Source organism: Emys orbicularis, chromosome 8 (genome assembly GCF_028017835.1).
Source record: "Emys orbicularis isolate rEmyOrb1 chromosome 8, rEmyOrb1.hap1, whole genome shotgun sequence".
Taxonomy (NCBI): Eukaryota; Metazoa; Chordata; order Testudines; family Emydidae; genus Emys; species Emys orbicularis.
Window position 1 is genome coordinate 104864682 of NC_088690.1, and position 18370 is coordinate 104883051.

At 44.7% G+C, this 18370-nt stretch overlaps 1 protein-coding gene across 1 annotated transcript; it reads right to left on the reverse strand.

Annotated features, from left to right (window-relative positions):
- Positions 1–330: 330 nt before the first annotated feature.
- On the reverse strand, positions 331–16508 carry NME5 (NME/NM23 family member 5). Its single transcript, XM_065410136.1, has 6 exons — positions 16423–16508; positions 15093–15255; positions 4537–4742; positions 4137–4237; positions 2352–2470; positions 331–411 (listed from the first exon to the last, which is right to left on the reverse strand). Exons 1-6 carry the CDS (start codon positions 16506–16508, stop codon positions 331–333), a joined length of 756 nt encoding a protein of 251 aa, XP_065266208.1.
- Positions 16509–18370: the final 1862 nt, after the last annotated feature.

An 18370-nucleotide genomic window follows, 5' to 3' on the forward strand; every position in this document is an offset into this window, starting at 1 on the left:
CGGTGGTATAAATAAGAACTTGGTTCTCTATGAGTAGGTTAAACCAAGGCAGAGAGGGAAAATGTCACTAAAAGTATGATGTCATTTATCACCCAGCACAATAAGTTGCAGCATGTGATTCTATACTTATTAATTTAACGGGAACAGATCCTAAAACAAATAATTACTAGTTCAATTTATCCAATGATTACTAGTCAATTTATAGTTGGTTATAACACTAACATTTATTTCATGTAATATTCATTACAAATTCAAAGGATACACTTAAAATGATACTAATAAGCATCTTATTTGATAGTGTTTGACAAAATCTCCATTGGACTTTCATCCTTAAGGTTCTTCCACAGTTATCCGCTGCTGTAGCCTAGGTTTATTGGGATTATGTTCTATCAACCAATCAGCAAACCAAATCTACAGGATGAAAAGATCTTCAATGTCACTTCTATAACTATATAAAGAAAACATTAAAAACCATTTCATTCCCATAAAAACAGACCCTTTTTATTAAGGGCACTATTTTGATACAGACACTACTAAACACACCCTTTGTTTGAGACACTATTAAAGTATGCAGAACTGTACATCCCAGTTTATAGTAAGCCATAAACTCTAGTTACCAAGTTTGCCTTTTTAATCTGTTCATACTACATATTGCTCTTCAGTCTTGAGCTGCTTAAAATGAATTTTAGACTTTTCATGTCAGGGAATCTCTCTATATAAGTGTTTGTACAGGGGCATTTTAGCCCTACCTCAGTACAAACAATAAGTATGAGGATTCTATTTTGAATAGAATATGCACTCAAATGCTTACAGAAAAGTATTATTAATTATGTCAGTTCTATCAACACTGCCAGCTACTTCAACACGTTGAGCCCTTCATACAAAGTCAGTGTCACAACTTTCTACACTGCAATCATGTTTGAGTATCTTACAGTAACCCTTACAGGCAGGAAATGGAGCCCTAGAGAAGTCAACAAATGTGATGTTCTGGTACTTTTTGAAAACGCAGCACATCATGTAAATTTTCTAGCAAACTGTAATGGTATCTAAGCACAAATGTGAGAGGCAGGAATGCCTGAGTTCTAATTCCATTTGCTAATGACTCACTCTGGCCTTAGGCAAACTACTTAACCTCTCTGCCTTGATTTCTCCATTTGTAAAATGGAGTTTATCACACATACTTGCATACTTCATAGGGCTGTTGAACACTAATTAGTGGATGTCAAGTGTTAAGTACTAGTAAACTGCTTACAGTACTGTGAAGGGAGAGGAGAATTGATAGAGTAGTAGAAGGGAAATGGAAGCAAGGATTAGTATCAGATATGAACACAATGCTTTGTCAAGGGTTACAGACAGGTAGACTAAATAAAATAATCCTAGCAGGTTACAGGGAAAATCGAAACTGAAGAAGCAAAGGGACTAAGGCACTGAGCAGATCTGAACACTAAACACAAAACAGTTGAATTCATACACAGTGACAGAAAGCGGTGCAGTTGGGAGGCAGAGGTTATAGGTTACTGTATTTTAGAGACATGATTAAAACAACAAGAATAAGTATTTCAGCAGAGGGAGAGTCAAGGCAAAGAGAACAGTGATGGCAGATGTACAAACAAGATGATGTAGGAGTAAAAAGTTAGCATAGTTAAGGGGCAAGGAAGACTCCTAAATTTTTCAACTTGGGAGAAAATTAAAGATTTTATGTCCTGGACCAAAATTCATGCAGTCACATGGGAGTCTTTCTATTCACTTCAATGGGCTTTGGATAAGATGCTTATTTAAGGGGACTAATGATGACAGAAGGTCAAGAGGTTTAGTCAGTGACTTGGGGCCTTTATACTGAATTCATTGCAGCAGTATAGATGACTGGAAAGGGGTCATAAGAAAACTGTTGGACACCTGTAGATGGTTTCATTGGAGAACTCCTCAGGGGTCAAAGTTTATGTTAACGAGGGTGAACGTGATCACATGACCAAGAGAGTCCCTACCTAAAATAAGCAGTAAATTGGATATTACTAATTGTAACACATATAGCAGAAGTTAAAATACAGAAATCTCTTTTGAGGGAGCTTGCATATATTTATTTATTTATTTCTAAAAAGCTGCCAAAGCTTCACTGCATATTCTCTGTATTAGCAAACTGTCACAAAGCATTTAATCTCACTCATGCCCACTGGTACCTGGTTTCTCCCAGCTAAACTAGGTAGAGAGGCAGATATTTGACATCCGTGTACCTTAGCTGGCCCTTGATTTCTACCAAAAAAAGAGGCAAAGCAGCTTTCCTCGAAATATTATAAGGAACCATGAACCTCACCATAAAGCAAGGTAAGAATTTTGTATGACAGAGTACATACCAATGGATCTGCTGGTTTCTGCTTACAAAGCTCGGTGAGCCCAGCTAGAAGTGTAGGATTGACATAGAGGTTCAGGTAATCCTTAGCAGCTTGTCCAACTGGAATTGGCTCAATAATCACTGGAAAGAATAGCCATGTGAGTTGAATTATTGCAAAGCAAGTTGCTTATAATGTTAAAAAATTACTTTCTTTCAAATGTTTATAACCGTGGTTATATTTTCCTTGTAATTGATAATACCCTTTGTATGGCTTCTCTGCAAGACATACACCATGACACAGAACTACTGCCCCCAAAGCAATTCTAAGAGGGATGGAGCTCCTGGATATTGTATCTTGGGTGATGGTACACTGGCGGTGGTTGGTCCCGGGGGGGAAAAAAGCACCCTTTAGTTGATTGGGGGAGAGGAAGAAATAAGACTAATTGAGGACCCACCCACTTCACTGGATATTTATTGGGCAAAGGAGAATCCATTGGGGGCTACTTCTTCAGTGCCCCATAACTGCTGTGGAGCTGGTTCTTGTCACCCTGAAGGACCTACATCAGATATTGCATTTTTATTGTGGAGGTAGAATGGTTTACATGGGATTCTGAAGAAGGAAAATGCATGATCTCCAAGGGAAAAGAGAGACTAACATTCATACTAAAGAAAGACCTGCAACAGGCTTTGAGACAGGATTTCAAGTGGTTTGAATTCTGTTTAAACATTGTTTCAGCTAAAATGGTTTTAAACTCAGGACCACATGCTACCCCTATTTGGTCTTCTGGTGTAGTGGATATTAAACTCCATGAATATCTAATCATAGATTTTCCTTAGAATCACTTCTTTGAGGATTGTGTCATCTTTCCCCTCAACCTATGGAACAAGCAAAGGGCTCTGTCCCTCAAAGCTCACAGGTGCCTTTGTCCACGCCAGTTGGAACTTGGCTCCTGAATTGTACTGCCATGTGACCCTCCACCAGTAGATGAGCATGAATCCCCATACCCCAGTCTCAGAAGAGGGAATTCAACCATATCAGATCAACAGTAACTCCGGGGCAGATATTCACTTGGAAAGCCACTCTGCTCCCAGTGAAACATGCTGAAATGAAGCAGCTCCATGGTTCCTCCCATTCCCTGAATTTGCCTGCCCCAATTCCAATGCCATAGAGGGGCATTTGCAGTATCTGTGAGGCAGAAGGGAAATTAATTCCCAGCCACTGTGATTTGGGTGGCTCGTCAAATAGATTTTGCTATTTTCTGCTCCACGTGGCATAGCACTTCAGTCATAGTTAAGTTCAGGGGTCGGCAACGTTTGGCACTCGGCTCGCCAGGGTAAGCACCCTAGCGGGCCGGGCCAGTTTATTTACCTGCTGACGCGGCAGGTTCAGCCGATCGCGGCCCCCACTCGCCGCGGTTCGCCGTCCCGGGCCAATGGGGGTGGCAGGAAGTGGCACGGGCGAGGGATGTGCTGGCTGTGGCTTCCTGCCGCCCCCATTGGCCCGGGATGGCGAACGGGGGCCAGTGGGGGCCGCGATCGGCCGAACCTGCCGTGTCAGCAGGTAAATAAACTGGCCCGGCCCGCTAGGGTGCTTACCCTGGCGAGCCGCGTGCCAAACGTTGCCAACCCCTGGTTTAGTTAGTCAATGAAAACGGGACCAAACTGTTCTAAAACATTTTTCAAACCCCCTTTATGAGCCTAGGTTCTATATTGAATGTTTGGCTACAGACAGGTAGGAGTAGGGCAGGAGCCATACACGCCTAAAGACGACTTGCAGTTTACAGACAAATAAATGATAACTCTGTACCTTCAGGAAACATGAATCGAATTTCTCTTTCTGCTGAGGAAAATCGGATACTGCCATGAACTGCATTCCTCAGATCATCTGTCCCATAGATTGCTCTTAAACTAAAAGCAACAGAGAGAAGTGTTTGGATGGCTATCTCAAATCCCTTCCAGTATTTACATTTTCATTCAGATTGCAATAAATACAATAAGTGAGGTCCAATTAACAAAATCTTTCCAGTTAACAAAATCTTTTGCTTCTTTTTTGTGCCATAATTTCAAAATGAAAAAGGTTGGCCCAAACCTTTATTAATTTTGTACCGTAAGGGTGAAATCCTCACCCTAGTGAAGTGAATGGCAAAGCTCCCCTTGACTTCAATGAGGCCAGGATTTGACCCTAAATCTATTCTTCAGTAAGTTACCTGTCAGGGTGTGTTTCCTTAGCTCTTATGCTATTTGATGGTCCAATCAACTCTTTCCAGTAAGCGATAGCATTATGTCTGGCAAGAACCATAGCAACTAAAGGCCCAGAACTCATATATGCTGTTAAATTAGGAAAAAACATTTTGCCATATTGATCTGCATAAAAGTTGCTGCATTGCTCTGGGCTTAGTTGGAGCTTTCGTTTCTAGAAAACAAAGAAAAGGAAAAAGTAAGCTTCTATTTTAAGCATATATTATATTATTCATGGATGAACAACACCAAGATTTATGTAAAAATGCTATATTGCAGAATTTATATTTTCCAGCACTTGAAATGAATTACAACTCTCCAATTTCCTAAATTAAGTTATTCATCAGCAGCCATTATGTCTTCTTTAAAACATGCTGAAATGTGGCAAAATGGTATTGTGGGATCTCATGTTTGTGTCTTAGTAGCTTCTACACAAAATCTCAGCAACGTACAAGTAAAACATTTTTTTCTGACCGCCACCCCTGCAAGCTCAACTGGGCTCTGAAAGACCAGTTTATATTTCTGTCTCAAGTAGTAACAAATATTCCGCAAATGGAAATGTCAATTTCTGTTGATGTACAACTGGGCAAATAATCCAGCTCACTCTCCCAGAGCCGTATTGGTTCTGCAGTGCTTACAGGAGTAAAGAATAGTAAAAACGTACTTTTTGTCAGTAAATTAAGCAGACACAAATCAGAATATACACAAGAGCAAGTCATCTGAGTAAGAAGATGTCATTTTAGTCAATTTTCTAACCATAAACATACTATGGCATTTTTAAAATTGATGTTTGATCTAATGCATTATTCTAATTAGACTATATACAAGAAACTGAATGTATTATCAGTGGTCTGTGGTTTAATTATTCAGCTCACCAGTACTATTTTGCACTTTTATGCAATCTTCTCTTCATCCTAGACCACTACCTATAGAACTGTTCTATTTTTCATTCAAAGTATATAATATATATATCAGTGGGTCAGATGATCAGTGGCAGATTATTAGTGGGGAATGAGGAAGCATACAACATTCACTAAAGAAAGCAAGCAAAAGAAATTAAAGGGAAATTTGTGCTCTTTGAGTCCAACCCTCTGACATACGTAGCACCTTCAGTTACTATTGACTTTAATGTTGAGGTCACTGGGCACCTCACAGAAAGCTGTCAGCACTGTACGTTACCAGGTCTCAGATTTTATCTTTATGAAATTTGATGCATTACACGTAAAGCAAATAAAATATGTTTGGAGAGTGGGGGGGGGGGACTTTGCTGATGTACTAAAAGTGATACAGAAAATTATAATTTTTGGGGGGGGGGGAGTAAAGTTTTCTAGTCCTCACTCCATTAAAGGTTCATATATAATTCCATAGCACAGATATACTATACTTGACACCTACTATTTTAGTAGCTGGAATTTAATAGGCTGAGAAGGAACAATTTCAACTGAGCAGAATAAAAGTGTTTACTTGTCTATCAGGCTGTTTCTGAGCAGCTCAACTTGCTCCACTTAGGTTTCTGAACTGCCACCTCTAAAAGACAAAATAATTCAATACAGCTGTATAATGGTGACATCTAGTGGCCAGTTCCTAATATCCAATGAACAGTAATTACTTTAAGCCAGTGATACCCAACCTTTACAGCCCGAGAGCTGCACATATTGATTCAGAGGTCCAGAGACCACAATCCACACTTTGGGGTACATCTTTGCTCCACTTTCCTTCTTCTGCAGTGAAAAAGGAGCAAATGCACCCTATCAGTCTGCTACTGGGAGTTCCTGCTGGCATAGAAGTGACACTGCCAACTCCTTTAACTCCCTCCCCACAGCTCCTGGAACATCCTTTGCTAGACATTTCCCTAGGCTCAGTCACCGCCAGTTGATCTTCTATCCAGCTCCCACTGAGCCTCCAATAGCCTGACAGGGAAGCAGGCAATGGAGGAACAAGAGCTACTCTCTCCTCTCTCCCCTGCAATGCAGCAGGTGGCCAGGTGTTTGGCAGTTGTGGCAGTAAAGAGATAAACGCTGCTCAGAATGCTCCTGGTTCACATCAGAGCTGCTCCTGAGGCTGCAAGGGAAGGTGGTGCCTCTGCTTCCATCTTGAAATGACAGGGTTAATTCACTTCTGTTCTATAATGAGAGAGTTTAAAAACTGCAGTGACTGGGAAACCCATTGCAAATCAATGAATTGCAATGAACTTAGCAAATGCACACAACAGAAAAGACTTGGTGAGGTTCTGCTGTATTCTTAGAAAAGTGATTCAGTTTAAATTGTTGCTTGACACTGCACGTATCTGCTCCCTATATGTTGTCAAAGTCACGGGTACAGAGTTTATTGGCAAACCCGATGTTTTCCCTGCAGCCAGCAATGCAGAGTCAATGTTTCTATGGAAGCTGCATTCTGTTCCACCTCTTGCAGCAGCAGCATAATCAGGGCCGATGAGAGGGGGGCAGGACTGGCTCCAGGGTTTTTGCCGCCCCAAGCGGCAGGAAAAAAAAAAAAGCCTTGATCGCAATTGCGATCGGCGGCACTCCGGCGGCAGCTCCACCACGCTGCTTTCTTCTTCGGCAGGAATTTGGGGCAGGTGCTTCCCTCCGAGAGGGACCCACCGCCGAATTGCCACCGAACAGCCCGACGTGCCGCCCCTTCCCCTTGGTCACCCCAAGCACCTGCTTGCTGGGCTGGTGCCGGCCCTGGAGGGGGGAAAGCCGGTACAAATTATCGGGGCCCGGCGGTCCGGAAGGGGGCCCAGCTTCCCTAGCTTCCCCCCCACCCTCGTCGGCCCTGTTTAGCCAGTCCGCCCTTGCTGGGAAGCCCGAAAAAATTATTTCACCGGGGCCCGAACCCACTCTCGGCGGCCCTGAGCATAATTACCAGCTCATTTGTACTAACAGAATCTTTCCTTCTGCTGATGGTGGTTGCTGATATATAGAGTACTAATTGATTTTCAGAGACTATGTTTTATTTACAGTGCTGGCAGTTAGAAGAGTCTTGTTCTGACTTGTAAACAGTGGTGCTGGAACTATGAGTACTGGGGGGGTACTGCCGCACCCCTGGGCTTGAAGTAGTAATAACAAACACCACATACATGACTCATAGACTTTAAGGTCAGAAGGGACCATTATGCTCATCTAGTCTGACCTCCCGCATGATGCAGGCCACAAAAGCTGACCCACCCACTCCTGGAATAATTCTCTCCCTTGACTCAGCTGTTGAAGTCCCCAAATCATGATTTAAAGACTTCAAGTCGCAGAGAATCCTCCAGCAAGCGACCCCTGCCCCATGCTGCAGAGGAAAGCGAAAAACCTCCAGGGCCTCTGCCATTCTACCCTGGAGAAAAATTCCTTCCCGACCCCAAATATGGCAATCAGCAGAACCCCGAGCATGTGGGCAAGATTCTCCAGCCAGACCTGCATTGACCATTGTGACGTTGTGCAGTCTATATGGTTTTATAAAAACATGATAATAAGTGAATATAATGTAACTGGGATAGTTTTAGAAAAATATGGTAAAAAGTGAATATAACGTACTGGGATATGCTTCATGCAAAAGGTCTCTTGTAAGGTATCATTACAAAGCTTATAATCTACTGAGTGTGATCATCCAATTTGTATAAATGTACCACTCTTGTATCTAAAACTAGAAATATAAAATATAACTCTGAGGGCCTATTGTAATTATGTAAAGTGTGGGCCATTAATGATGGTTTGGAATCTTGATGACTCCCATTGTCTGCAGATGGCTGTTTACCTGTGAGTCTCCCTGTATATGTGTGTGCTGGCAAGTGAGTAAGGAAGTCTTGCAGTGACATGTGATCATGTCACCTGAACTGGAATCCATCTTTAACCTGGTGCTTTTCCAGTGAGGGGGGGTGGAAACCCAGAGGGACAAAGGGTTCCCGCCTTATGCAAAAGATATATAAAGGGGTGGAACAGAACAAAGGAGAGAGAGGAGCCATCATGAAGAATCCCCTAGCTACCACCTGAGCTGGAACAAGAGCTGTACCAGGGGAAAGAATTGTGCCCAGGCCTGGAAGGTGTCCAGTCTGAGAAAAAGCTTACTGAAGCACCTCTGAGGGTGAGATTATCTGTATTCAGTTTGATTAGGTATAGATTTGCGCATTTTATTTTATTTTGCTTGTGCCTTACTTTGTTCTGTCTGTTACTACTTTGAACCACTTAAATCCTACTGTCTGTATTTAATAAAATCACTTTTTATTTAGTAATTTACTCAGAGTATGTATTAATACCTGGGGGAGCAAACAACTGTGCATATCTCTCTATCAGTGTTATAGAGGGCGAACAATTTATGAGTTTGCCCTGCATAAGCTTTATGCAGGGTAAAACGGATTTATTTGGGTTTAGACCCAATTGGGAGTTGAGCATCTGAGTGCTAAAGACAAGCACACTACTGTAAGCTGTTTTCAGGTAAACTTGCAGCTTTGGGACAAGTGATTCAGACCCTGGCTCAGCAAGACAGGGTGCTGGAGTCCTGAGCTGGCAGGGAAAACAGAAGCAGGGGTAGTCTTTGCACATCGGGTGGCAGCTCTCAAGGGGGTTTCTGTGATCCAACCCGTCACAACCATTGATACTAATTACCAGCGATGGCATGTTATTGACCTATTGACTAAAATCACGTTATCCCATCAAACCATCCCCTCCATAAACTTATCAAGCTTAATCTTAAAGCCAGAGAGGTCTTTCGCCCCCACTGTTTCCCTCGGAAGGCTGTTCCAGAACTTCACCCCTCTGACGGTTAGAAACCGTCGTCTAATTTCAAGCCTAAACTTCCCGACGGCCAGTTTATATCCATTTGTTCTCATGTCCACATTAGTACTGAGCTGAAATAATTCCTCTCCCTCCCTGGTATTTATCCCTCTGGTTTCTATAGTTTCCATGATCACCATCAAAATTGTTCCAACATCCCCACTTGTAAACTAAGCCATTTTATATGGAACTCCCAGGTATAAAAAATATGGAACCTCGGGATGCTATTGCCTGTAGAACCCACTGAGACAATAAATATGGAACAGCAAGATGCTATTTTTTAAATCACTTTTCTTAGGCGTGAGGCAATTCTCCAAAAAGGGCCATGTTTTTGGAGTTTAATGTACCCTCATTTGAAAGCTTATTTTATGTATGTTTAGATGAAGCATGATGTTGAGCTGTCAAGTGGTGTCATAAGCCTGAAACTATAGTACCCAAAATGAGCAAGTATCATTTTTTGCACAGTTCTAGAAATACTACAACATGACTCTGACTACAGTTTTTACTGTTTAAATTAATTTCAACACCTTAATGTGGTGTTTATCAGTTACAGCTGTTTAGCATTTGGCAAAGACAGGGAATATCAACATTTTGCAATATACTAACATGAAATGTTTTCACATTGCATATTCTTAATTGTCAAAGTGTAGCAAGTGATTATAATAGTTTTCTATTTTTTCAGTTGAAATTGGCTGACCAGATCAGTCTAACACTGAAGGTTGTTCACCAGTAACAGTAGATTGTGTGCCCATAATTTGTACTGCATAGTGGGTAGATATAAATATGTGAGAATTCCTAAAGGAATGCTTCTTCATTTGTAAGCTTTTGTACATATAATGTAGCATCTAGTCTGCCTCATAGAAGGTTTTAATTTATAATTGCCTATACATGCAGTACTAGCCTTTGAAATATTCTAGAAACTAGCTTTTGAATTCAGTGACACTTATACACAGGTTAGTATTAGTGTTAAACAGGGGTGAAAGTAAAATGGAGCTCTTACCGGTACGGGGCTGCTCTGGCCCCCCCGGAAGGGGCAGGACCTCGGGCAGAAGGGGCGGGACTGGGGGGGTCAGCATCACTCAGCCAGTCCATCTGCACTCCCTGGCCCACGCTGCCTGGGGCTCCAGCAGCTATTTAAGGGGCCCGGGGCGGTAGCGGCAGCCGGAGCCCCATGCCCTTTTAAATTGCGGCCCAAGGACAGCTATTTCTTTTGCCATCGCCCCCGCAATCAGCAGCCATTTTAATGTCACTGCCCCTTTTCCGCCCCCCATCAGCAGCCCTGCTGGGTCATCACTGCCCCTTTTGCGCCATCAGGGCCGCCGATGGGGGGGGGGGGGGGGCGCAAAAGGCCGCGGCAGCACTTTAAAGTCAGCGGTACGGGCCAGTACTGGCGGCTACCTTTTACTGGTACCACCTTACTTTCACCCCTGGTGTTAGAGATGACAATACACAACTTCTTATTATGAATATGCAAAAGCTAAGAGAGAAAGAAGTCGCCTAACAAGAAGTAGTGAAGACAAAATCCACAAACAAGTCCTTGCTTCTGTACTGTAGAGTGACGAGGAACATGTGAGAGATCTCACCAACCATGTCATCAACAATATGACAAAAACTCATTTGACCCTGAATCACATTGAGAGATGCTTATCAATATATCTACTAGATTGCATGTGTGACGGGTTGGATCACAGAAACCCCCTTGGGAGCTGCCACCTGATGTGCAAAGACTACCCCTGCTCCTGTTTTCCCTGCCAGCTCAGGACTCCAGCACCCTGTCTTGCTGAGCCAGACACTCCCGTCTGGCTCCAACACAGACCCAGGGTCTGAATCACTTGTCCCAGAGCTGCAAGTTTACCTGAAAACAGCTCACAGGAGTGTGCTTGTCTTTAGCACTCAGATGCCCAACTCCCAATGGGGTCTAAACCCAAATAAATCCGTTTTACCCTGCATAAAGCTTATGTAGGGCAAACTCATAAATTGTTCGCCCTCTATAACACTGATAGAGAGATATGCACAGTTGTTTGCTCCCCCAGGTATTAATACATACTCTGAGTAAATTACTAAATAAAAAGTGATTTTATTAAATACAAAAAATAGGATTTAAGTGGTTCCAAGTAGTAACAGACAGAACAAAGTAAGTCACCATAAAATGCGCAAATCTATGTCTAATCAAGCTAAATACAGATAATCTCACCCTCAGAGATGCTTCAGTAAGTTTTTCTCAGACTGGACACCTTCCAGGCCTGGGCACAATTCTTTCCCCTGGTACAGCTCTTGTTCCAGCTCAGGTGGTAGCTAGGGGATTCTTCATGATGGCTCCTCTCTCTCCTTTGTTCTGTTCCACCCCTTTATATATCTTTTGCATAAGGCGGGAACCCTTTGTCCCTCTGGGTTTCCACCCCCCCTCACTGGAAAAGCACCAGGTTAAAGATGGATTCCAGTTCAGGTGACATGATCACATGTCACTGCAAGACTTCATTGCCCACTTGCCAGCACACACATATACAGGAAGACTAACAGGTAAACACAACCATCTGCAGACAATGGTCCTGGTTAATGGGAGTCATCAAGATTCCAAACCATCATTAATGGCCCACACTTTACATAATTACAATAGGCCCTCAGAGTTACATTTTATATTTCTAGTTTTAGATACAAGAGTGGTACATTTATACAAATCAGATGATCATACTCAGTAGATTATAAGCTTTGTAATGATACCTTACAAGAGACCTTTTGCATGAAGCATATCCCAGTTATGTTATATTCACTTATTACCATATTTTCTCTAAAACTATCCCAGTTACATTATATTGACTTATCAAGTTTTTATAAAACCATATAGACTGCACAACGTCACAGCATGTAACAGATGTACAAGATTCTCTACTGAAAATAGCAGCTGTTGGTGAAGAACAAATTGAGAGATTTGTGAGAGGTGTACTTGATTCTGATGAGACACATAGCCTCTTCAGCCTAGTCAAGAAACCTGGCGTCAAAACATTAGCTGAAATGCATAGGTGCCGACTCCATAGGTGCTCTGGGGCTGGAGCACCCACGGGGAAAAATTAGTGGGTGCTCTGCAACCACTGGCAGCCAGGCTCCCTCCCCCCGCGCCCCAGCTCCTCCTCCACCTCCTCCCGAGCGCACTGCATCCCCGCTCTTCCGCTTAACTCCCAGTGCTTCCTGCCTTGCCGCCGCCAAACAGCTGTTTGGCAGCGTGCTTGGAAGGAGGGGGAGGAGCAGGAACGTGGAGCGCTCAGGGGAGGAGGTGAGGAAGAGGCAGGGCCGGGGCGGGGATTTGGGGAAGGAGTCAGAATAGGGGCAGGGAGGGGGCAGAGTTGGAGCGGGGACTTTGGGGAAGGGGTTGGAATGGGGGCGGGGCAGAGGCGGGAGGGGGTTGGGCAGGGATGGAGTCAGAGCGGGGCCGGTGACGGCGGTCGAGCACCCACCGGCGGGAGCAGAAGGCGGCGGTGATGCTGAAATGGCCTAGACCAAATATAACTCTAACAAGGGAGAGAGAATCACAGCAGCTATCAGTCCAGAAATTGTTTTCTGCACAGCCCTGTCCTTAGCAAGATGCAGAGATGATGTTTCAATGGCAAGCGTTCTTAGGGCACATCCGGATCGGCGGGTAGCAATCGATCTATTGGGGATCGACTTATCGCGTCTAGTGAAGACGCGATAAAATCGATCCCTGATCGCTCTGCCGTCGACTCCGGAAATCCACCGCGGCAAGAGGCGGAAGTGGAGTCGACGGCGGCGCGGCAGCGGTCCACTCGCCGCCATCCTCACAGCCAGGTAAGTCGACCTAAAATACGCAACTTCAGCTACGCTATTCACGTAGCTGAAGTTGCGTATCTTAGGTCGACCCCCCCCAGTAGTGTAGACCTAGGCTTAGTCACCCAGTAGGACCTAAGTCTATGTCCTTCTTGTATGCTCATGGAACTCTGAGCAGACAAAGCTTAATTAGGGCATCATCTGGAAACTCAAGCTGAAGAAATCCATGAGCTAAGAGCATGCAACAAAGAAATCAGTGTACATCAGAGATGACATGGTTTTCATACAAATTATGGCTGGAGACAAATTCCACACATTCAGTGAATTGGCTGCTGAATACCTGAGGCAAGTCCTAAAAGGATTTGACAAAGCTGATTCTGTAACTGAAGTCTTTGACAGATATGACAACTGTAACTCTGTGAAAACTTCATAAAGAGAGAGCCAGGACAGGATCTAAGACTGGATGCAAGAAATACCAGGTGATTGGTGGATGCTCTGTGCTTCCATGGAAAAAGTTTCAAAATGTGGCATACAAGCAGTCACTTGTAAAACTCCTCTGTGAACATATTGTTCAAAATGCACTGAGAGGGTAGGAGCACCTCCAACACAAACACTCCTCGCTGGAGCCTTTTCCAGTGGCGAAGTAGCAAAGTCCATCACTAGTAGACGTGGTGAAGAAGCTCAAGATTTGTACAGTACTGAAGAGAAAGTGGATACAAGGATGCTTCTGCATGATGTATGTGCCAACATGGCTTTTGGATCTCTTGGTGTCAAAGAAGCCATAGTAATTAGGTCACCTGATACAGATATTTTGGGTCTTGCTGGAACACAAAGATAACATGTAGATTGAAACAGGCACCATTACCAGCACACTGACAAGCACTGCTTCATACCCTGTGCGTGCAATTTGTGACTCACTCACTCCTGATTTCTGCAACATATTTCTTGCTGAACACACATTAGCAGGATGTGACTCGGTCATCCCTATTTGGTATTGGGAAAAAAATCTGTATTTAATACTGTCAAAACAAAGGGATCTTACTGCTTCAGAGATCTTGTCAAACTGGGAGAAAGTATGGACAGCAAGGAAGTTGGTAGCAGTGCTGTATGACCAGACCAAGAAAGGAAAGGAGACCCCCAGAGACATTAGTTGTTTGTACCTCAATCTAGCCATCAAAAAGGACAAGTAACTGGCCAACTCCCACCAGGTGAGGACAGTTTGAAGAACATGTCAAAAGAGCATCTTGGCAAACACAGATTTGGATGTCTTCACACATAGGTAAACAAGATATTGGATCACCATTGCAATATGGATGGAAATAGGTGGATGATGAACTGCTTCTTCAAGGGCCCAATGGCATCTGAGCTTATACAAGATCTTATCTGTGCCTGTAAAAGAAAATGATTGTGCAGCGATCCCGACGTCTGTACTCAGGACAATCTTCCCAGCACAGAACGGTGTACTTGTTTATGTAACGAAGACTGTGATAATCTGCGCCCTCTCGACAGAGATCACAATGATGAACAAGATGGATGATAATGATGTTGACTAGAAATGTCCCCAGTGCTGTTACATTTCAGTCATACCTGTACAAATGTATTAGATTTTGTTGTACCCTTTGGATTGTAGTCATGATGCTTTGAGGTAACAGAGAAATCCAATTTTATGTCTTGAAATAATACATAGATTCATTAGACTAACAGAAATGAATGCAAATATTTCATAGTAGCCTTTTTAACATGATGATGTTAGTGTTAGTGTTTATCCCCATTTCTATGGTAATGGTACCAGGTGACAGCGCCACATCATACCTCATCTTAAAGTAGACATAAGCTTTCAAATGATGTATGTTGTGCATGTGTGTAGAAACGGTACATTAAGTCAACCAAATTGGTAGTGTTTGCATCTTGCTTATCAGACCATAAACAAACTTCAAATCAAAACCAACAGTGTGCAGAACCTTGTTTTATGTATGGCATATTACCTGAACAATGATGAATCCTGATCTGAGAATTATATCTTCTATTTCTTCTTCTTTGTCAATTACATCTGGTTTGATGAGGGCCAGAGTTCTTTCTACATAAATCTGAGGCTCAGGCATTAACACTTGCATCTTTGCTTCAAGATTAAATTTCCAGTGCTTCTCCCTTACAGAAAAGACAGTGTTTTATTATACTTACATTACATTCTTGTTAGCTGAACATGCAATTACATACCAGCATCTTCTGTTATATTACCTTTCTAAAATTTGACAGATTACTCATACATAGGAGATAGAAGAAGAATCCCCCACACCCACAGAGGTTGCTCAGAAAGCAATACTATTACTATATAGCACCCCACGCGGGCCAGCCCTTTAGCCCAGAGCTGAGCTGGGCCACAGCTATCTGCTAATTGGGCTGCACGCAGCCCATGGGTTGAGAATCGCTGCTATAGATCTTGTGGAGTGTGCCTTGATTCCTTCTGAGACTTAAGTAAGAGCATTCTTTGATTCTTGCAGCTTGCAGACCCTAAGGTAAGCTTGTTAATATGGTATCTGCATCAGGTTTTTCCTATTCCTCCCTGATCGCATCCTCAAAAGAGAAATACAGGATAATTGCTGCCTTGGGTTAAGATTTTGAGGAAAGGTATTTGCTTTGAGGCTTATCCTCAGGAATCTGCTCAGGATGGATCTGGATTGTGACCACAACCTTTTTCCACATGGCCTCAAACTTCACAGGGGGGAAAAAAGTTGTTCCATTTTTTACAAGTCCTACTCAGATTCAAAGCCTGAAAATCTCTCCTTCCTTGGTAGAGGAGTCCAAGTCAAAAGACAGTACCTTCTGGATTTTTTTGTACCTTTTCTTTCCCTTTTTAGTTCTTTTGGGCTTTTTGGTCTACTTTAAGAGGATTACTGCTTGGCTGTAATCAGGGCACGATCTTTTGCAGCTTGCCTTGTGCACAGCCCGGAGCTCTCTAGAAACTTCTCCCTCTGAGTCCTTCCTTTCAGTGTCTCACTCCCCCAAGCAGGGGATGGGGTCTCATTATCAGAGTTCCCTGGCTCTAACTGGGAGGGAAGGGGCTGGTTATAAGCCCTGCTTATCTTCCTAAGGCGCTTAAGACCCATTTCAAGACTTGTGGAAGAGGACCAGTAGCCCTGCAAGGGTCTTAACTAGGGTGACCAGACAGCAAGTGTGAAAAATCGGGACGGGGGTAGGGGGTAATAGGAGCCTATATAAGAAAAAGACCCAAAAATCGGGACTGTCCCTATAAAATCGGGACATCTGGTCACCCTAGTCTTAACTGTGTGGTCCTGTGTGACCCCCAAGACTTACCTCCTCCTCTGCGCCAGCTGGATAAAGACCTCCTCCTCCTTAGAGCCTCTCCCTGTTCTGCTCTGTGACTTTTGCAGTGGACTCATGGCTATTTGGGGGGAGTAGGGGCCCCAACATGCCTGTCCAACTCAGAGTCCTGTGTCCTAGCAGCGCTAGGGTCGGCTGATTGGGAGCAAGCTGGACATAATATACCCTCTGCCAAGCCTGGGAAAGCTCCCTCACATATTGAGCACCTTTTGTGCTTTGCCTGTACTTGCACAGCTGCTGTGCCATGCCTAAAAGGGGGCAGAGGAGCTCAGCAGGGAAGCACTGCTGCAGGGGCTCCCCACAGCTGTGGCCTTGATGCTGCACAAATCCTAAACCACGCAGAAGGTTTGGAACAAAGAAAAAAGCTCGCTATTGCCTGAAAATGGTTAAAAAAATAATAAAGACAAAAAAAGATTACGAGAAAACAAACTGCCCCTTGACGTCTGTGCCTCTGGGTAAGTGGGAGAAGGAGGAGTGGCCAGCAAACACTGTGTCACAGCTTTGCATTGCCTTCAGAAACTGCAGTATGGAGGGGAGCACCCAGACTAGCAGAACTGTGGGAGATGCAGGGCTGCAGAAAGTGCTCAATCCTGCAACCCATAGCCCACTGAAGCCAAAGGCAATAAAGCACTGTTCACTTGAATGAAGGCTGGGACCCTTTTACTCTGATCCGGCCCAACTAAACTTCAACGTCTTTCTCACTTGTACAGTACTATGCTCTTATGTTTAAATTAAGTGCTCAAGATAAGCTTATAATTTCCTAATCAAACTATGTCAGGCCATTAATGAGCTCATAAAATAAAAATATATACAAGCACTTGTGCTAGGGTCCAATCCAAAACACCTGAAGGACTTGTCCTGGCTGAGGTGTCAAACCACCAGAGAGAAATGAGAGGCTTATTCCCTGAAAATGGATTTTAATTGGCCAATACTTCATTCATGTGAGATACCACAGCGGTATCCGTGCAGAAAAGAGCTGGTTCTTAGTTTAAACCATTTCGTTCTTTAACACCGGGGTGTCGTTGGAAATGAAGCAAAACAAGGGGCCCGATCCTGCAGCTCCTAGCGCTCCATTTGCAGGCGGTAGGAATCTGTGTGTGTGCAAGACACGTGGGATTGGACCCCCCCACCCAATCAGCATGACATAGTAACAAAACCAGGCTTGCTCTCACTCATCCAGTCTCACAATAGGGAGCGCTGCGCTGGTGGGGAGCGCTGCAGGATCTGCCACGGGAGACCGACCCACGGAGCCACCCCACCCCGCTCTCCTGCGGCGCTGAACGGGAAGGGGAGCAGAATCTGCCCCTGGTGCCCCCGGGGAAGGGCAGGGGATTGCTGCCTGGCCCCGTAGCCAGCCCTCTCCCCAGGGTACCCCGGCCCTGCACCCAGCGAGCCCCTCTCCCCGCACGGAAGCCCGCAGACCCTCAGTCCCGGTGGGTGAGCCCCCCCGGGGGTCAGCGCCCATGGGGAGCCCGGGGGTCGAGCGGGCCACTACCCCACACCCTGCCCTCAGCCCCCACCGACCTTCCGCCCAGCGGCTCCTGCCCCGGCTACGGTTGCTAAGAGACCCGAGGCAGCAGCCGAAGGAGCCGCCCCCTACGGGGTCGGACGAGGTCCGTGCCAAGCGCGCGTTCGGTGCCTCGGAGCCGTGGGCTGGGGCAGACTTGGCGGAGAGCGTGGGCCGGCGTCTGGGGGAACGGCGGCGCCCGCTGCTCCAGACACGTCCTCGCGCTGGTTGTTCCCATAGCAACCCATAAGGGCTGGTGGAGAGCCACTCCCTAGGCCCGGCCCTGCCCCTCACTCCGCTTCTGCATTGCTCTTCCCTCCTGCTCCTTTTTCTGGGGCAGAGCTCCCAGCCGCCCCGTGTGGACGTGCAGACAGGGCCGGCCCCAGGCACCAGCTGAGCAAGCTGGTGCTTGGG

Bases quoted from the DNA above. Each gene is read 5' to 3' on its own strand.
- NME5 (XM_065410136.1), bottom strand. From the start codon at position 16,508: ATGAGTCCACTGCAAAAGTCACAGAGCAGAACAGGGAGAGGCTCTAAG. The intron at 4,743-15,092 runs GTAATATGCCAT...TTTGTTTTCTAG, and splicing joins CAGGATTCATCATTGTTCAG to AAACGAAAGCTCCAACTAAG. The intron at 412-2,351 runs GTATGTACTCTG...TTCATCCTGTAG, and splicing joins AGAAACCAGCAGATCCATTG to ATTTGGTTTGCTGATTGGTT.